This window comes from Sander vitreus, unplaced genomic scaffold (genome assembly GCF_031162955.1).
Source record: "Sander vitreus isolate 19-12246 unplaced genomic scaffold, sanVit1 ctg657_0, whole genome shotgun sequence".
Classification (NCBI taxonomy): domain Eukaryota; kingdom Metazoa; phylum Chordata; class Actinopteri; order Perciformes; family Percidae; genus Sander; species Sander vitreus.
This window is the reverse complement of record NW_027595746.1, coordinates 6,496-11,139: the sequence shown is the minus strand read 5'-3', so window position 1 is coordinate 11,139 and position 4,644 is coordinate 6,496. Positions and strand designations below refer to the sequence as shown.

The window sequence follows — 4,644 nt, the reverse complement described above, 5'->3', positions numbered from 1 at the left end:
ACAAGCAAAGCCACATGCAACAGCTACACTGACAGACATAAGCTGTGGTGGGCCATTTCTCCACCCTTTGACCAACCATCAAGGCTGTTTACTCAGAACAGACCTGACTTTGGGCTTCAACAGGATGTGTAGTGAGGGAAAAGCTACACGAGGCTTCAGCAGGCTAAATTATAGTTGTGGTCGTGTTTGTTAATGTGCTCATTCAAAGTACAAATAATGTCTAACTTTTGTGTGTTTGTAAAGAATAAACTATATGCGATCTTCAATTATCACAGATGCATATTAGTTTAATTTTTTAATTTAATGTGAATAGTTTTTTCATTCACCATTAATTAAAACAGGCTTCCAGTCAATCACTGCATCAAGTGACTTTAGCAAGGCTGTCATTACTTTGGTGGATAATAGGGCAAATTAACTTAAGATCACAGTTCAAACTCACACAGTTCTTTTGGAAGAAGACCAGGGTGAGACAAGTGAATGATTAGTACCTCCCATTCCCATCTCTGACAGCAACTACCAATGAAAAGCGCCGGTCATATACTGTGACTGGGGCTGTGTGTGTGTGTGTGTGTGTGTGTGTGTGTGTGTGTGTGTGTGTGTGTGTGTGTGTGTGTGTGTGTGTGTGTGTGTGCCTTTTACCTTCTGCTATAAGTTGTTATATTGAAATATTCATAAAAATAATATAGTTATTCCTTGCCTTTAAAAAAAAAAAACAGAAAGTGAGAAAGGTACCAAAGCTCCTTTGTATTGACCCCTTAAATTGAAGCCCAACCACAACAATGCTTAAGTTTCCATGCATCATTTGTGGTGACTGTAAATGTGTGTTTATCTTTTTCTGTGTGCATGAAAGTACAAATTGTGTTATGGCAGATACGTTGTCTCTCTGTTTATTTTTATTCTCTATACATCTTTCAAGTTGGCAATAAACCTCTTCTCTGTTTTGGTAATTTATTTGATGCCAGAGTTTGTGGTGTTGACCAGGACTGTATTATATTGTCAGGCGTTCCTGTCCACATTAGAGTGATGGTGTCAACCAATAAATGATGGTTGCACAGGATTGTTTTATGTTAATCACCTTGTTAACCACTGGCTTATTTTATTCATGACTTTCTCCCTCAGATAAAAAGATGCAGGTCAGAAACTGTAAATCACCTCCAGGCAGAGAGACTACTGAAAAGAAGTGAGTATAGAGGATGGATGGTTTGACAGCCCTCCTCTGTATGCTGTGCTCTTCCTGCTGAAGTGACTGACAGGCAGAGTGGGCGGGTCATCATTAATGATGTGGAGCATCTGAATTGGCTGGCTCTTACAATATTTAAGATGGCTCCTCTGTCTTAGTGTGTCACTTCAGCAAATGGCTGGATACATCTTTTTGAAATGCACACAATTCAAACTAAAAAGTTCTCTTCTGTTTGTTAAATAATTTGAGTTTCACTCAAATATGGTGGCAGGGATGTAAAAAAGAGTGAATGATTAATGTCCAATCTAACACAGAGGAGCTATTTAATGCACAGAACAATTTATATGCTAAATATCTGCACAAATACGGGCATCCAATGGCATAAATACACAAAAAATATACTTGGATCCGCAGCAGGCATTTCAGGCGTGATGCTCTTTCTTCGATGGCATTCCATTCAGAAAATCCAGACAAACTATGTATGTTGAATTCAAATTGTTTTGCATGGGATACACACTGGCAATCTAATCTAATCCCAAAACTTTTTAAGAGCCATGCTTTGGCCACAAAGCAACAGCAAATTTCAGTTTTGAATATATAATCCTACAATCCCTAAATGTAATATGCTCTATGGTCTCCTTTGGCATACATTGGACTTTTCTGCTGTGTGTCATTTACATCTATCAGTGGGTTTAGAAATGTATTACAGGAACCTTGCATGGCAAACTGGAGACGTCAATGTTAAAAGACACATTTACCTGTATTTAGTTTCAGTGTTTAATATAGAAACTCACCATGAAACATGAAACAAAGTGTGCTGTTGGTGTTGTTTCATGTGTTTAGGTTGGAAAGATGGTTGATATTATTTCCACTGTGGTGGTGAGATGAAAGGCCAACATAACGAGGGGCCAATCAAATTGCTCTGAAATTGTTCCCTCCCACTTGATATGATTACTTTAAGGTGCATTATCTTCTAATCAATTTAATTTAAGTGCAGTTACAATTCGAACAACCAGAAAATGATAACCGTATTTTATTTTCTGCTGATGCTCAGCGTCGGGCGTAAGTATATATAGAAATGTTAGATTTACTCCAGATATATATTGAATACATTGTCATGTTCTCAAAGTGATTTGGCAGGACATACATGATTCTTTCTCTGTTGTTTATCACTCATCTGCGTTTCTCTATTATTTTTAGTATGCACAGCTGATCAGATCTTTGAGACAAAGACTGTTGGTGTTGGAGAGGATGTGACTTTAAATTGTAACCGCCAGAAATCTGACTACACAGCAACCTTGTTTTGGATCAGACTTGTTTCTGGAAACTTTCAAGAATTCTTGGACAGAACACTTGACCTTGATTTTGGTTTTGGTGTTGTTAACATCAAGACTCCTCACATTTCAGCAAAACAAGAGCCCGGAACATTTATTCTGCATATTAATAAAACAAAACCGAGCGATACTGGAGTTTACTACTGCATAAAGGTAGAACCGACCGAAATTAAATTTTTGAAAGGAACACTTCTGAGAATCAAAGGTAAATAAAAATCAGCAAACAGACCTTTCACATTCCTTAAAAAACAGAATAATTCTGCTTTTATCAAACACCATTGATGACAGCAGATTAAATGGTTAAAATGTTCCTACTTGTTATATAAAGATACATGTTTCAATTGTTCAAAGGAAAGTGTTTTATAATTGTCATTTTTTACATTTTTGTTTTCTTCTTCATCAAAGGGAGTAAAGCAATTTTACTTTCATCTTTATATTTCCCAGAATCAGAACTTAATATTACTGCCATCATCCAAAACCATCCATCTGTTCCACTCCATCCAGGAGACTCAGTGACTCTTCAGTGTTCAGTCCTCTCGGACTCTGAGAAGAAAACATGTCCCGGTGAACACAGTGTGTTCTGGTTCAGAGCCGGATCAGATGAATCTCATCCCAGTTTAATTTATGCTCATGGAAACCGCGGTGATGAATGTGAGAAGAGTCCTGAGGCTTACTCTCCACAGAAATGTGTTTACAACTTCTCTAAGAACGTCAGCTCCTCTGATGGTGGGACTTATTACTGTGCTGTGGCCACATGTGGGGAGATATTATTTGGAAGTGGAACAAAACTGAACATTGAAGGTACCTGTATAATAAGTAAATTATGCTTATTAAAATGTTTTATTTTAAAATATTAATTTTTATATTATAATTGCAAGCAAAATTATACAACCAGGAGTTGAATTAAACATCTTTTACTTTTACCTGATGTTTTTTCCATTTGATAATGTTTCAGGAACCAGCGTGTGGTCACAGACGACCAATACAATTATTTTCTCAGTTATCTCGGCCATAAGTCTGATTGTTACAGCCTTCCTCATTTACGCCATCAAGAGAAACAACGGTAATAGAAACTACTCATAGTTCTCCGTCCAACAGTATTACATAAAAACTGCTCCATCTGTATTTATTATCCATATATTTTCTGTTTCATGATTTCAGCTGCTGATGGCGTCCAAAAACACAGTGGTGGTCAGAAAATTCCACAGGTAAAAAACTTAACGGTACAGTAGAAGTAACCTTATTGAAATAGTTATTTTAGTTATTTGACTTTGTCATCTCACATTTCCTCAGAGACATGAAGACACAAGTATTTATTCTGCTGTCGTCTTCACTGTGATGAAAACTGGAAGTGGTCCGATAAAGGATTCAAAAGCAGCAGAGAGACAGAGGAGCTACGCTGCTGTCAAGGCTTTTGGGATGGATTAGTGAGTTAACAGGTCTGTTTGCCATCAGTTGGTACTGTATGTTAGTCTGTTTGGAGCTAAAGGGTTTATCTGAGGTAATGCTGTAAGCGTTAGGCTATATATCACTTTGACTAACATTTTAACTTGTGTCTCTTTCATGCAAATGTGCACAGTAAAAAGTTACATATCAGGGTGCCCTGATGGCTTATGGATCGGGTAAAGAACACAAACAGCAACAGCCCAGATTCATGTCCAGCTGGAAATATTGTTTTTAAATGTCATTATTTATCTCTCCCTCATTTCCTGTCCTCTTGCTACTATTGCTATTCAATAGAGGACAAAAATGCCTCCCCCCAAAAAATTGCTAAAAAAGAAAATGGCAAAGTAATTAGTTTTTTTCCAGCAAAATCTGTCTATGACAACTAGGATATTCTCAATTTTGCAACAAAAGAAAAAAGAAACTAAGTTTCCGTTAAGATGGACATTACATATAAATAATAAGGTTTCTACTGTAACTGGGAGTAATTGTAAATATGGAACTTTCCACTGGATCAGTGTTGGCAAAGATATATCACAAATTCTAAAATTTGAGAAAGAGAACTTTTTTTCGGATTAGTACTCTGTATCAGCCTGTAACCTGTATTTTTTGGTGTAACTATTTGAAAACATGATTTGTAACTCTATCAAACAATGTCAATAAAGAAAACATTGTTTTTTTGCCAAA

General features: G+C 36.7%; 1 protein-coding gene across 1 annotated transcript; it reads left to right on the top strand.

Moving 5' to 3' along the window:
- The first annotated feature begins 2,226 nt into the window (after positions 1-2,226).
- Positions 2,227-4,644, top strand: LOC144514663 (signal-regulatory protein beta-2-like). The gene is made up of 5 exons (XM_078245610.1): positions 2,227-2,242; positions 2,381-2,719; positions 2,959-3,315; positions 3,470-3,722; positions 3,808-4,644. Exons 1-4 carry the CDS (start codon positions 2,227-2,229, stop codon positions 3,595-3,597), a joined length of 840 nt encoding a protein of 279 aa, XP_078101736.1. The 3' UTR covers positions 3,598-3,722; positions 3,808-4,644.

Coding starts and splice junctions, on each gene's coding strand:
- LOC144514663 (XM_078245610.1), top strand. Junction 2,720..2,958: donor AACACTTCTGAGAATCAAAG/GTAAATAAAAAT, acceptor TATATTTCCCAG/AATCAGAACTTAATATTACT. Junction 3,316..3,469: donor AACAAAACTGAACATTGAAG/GTACCTGTATAA, acceptor ATAATGTTTCAG/GAACCAGCGTGTGGTCACAG.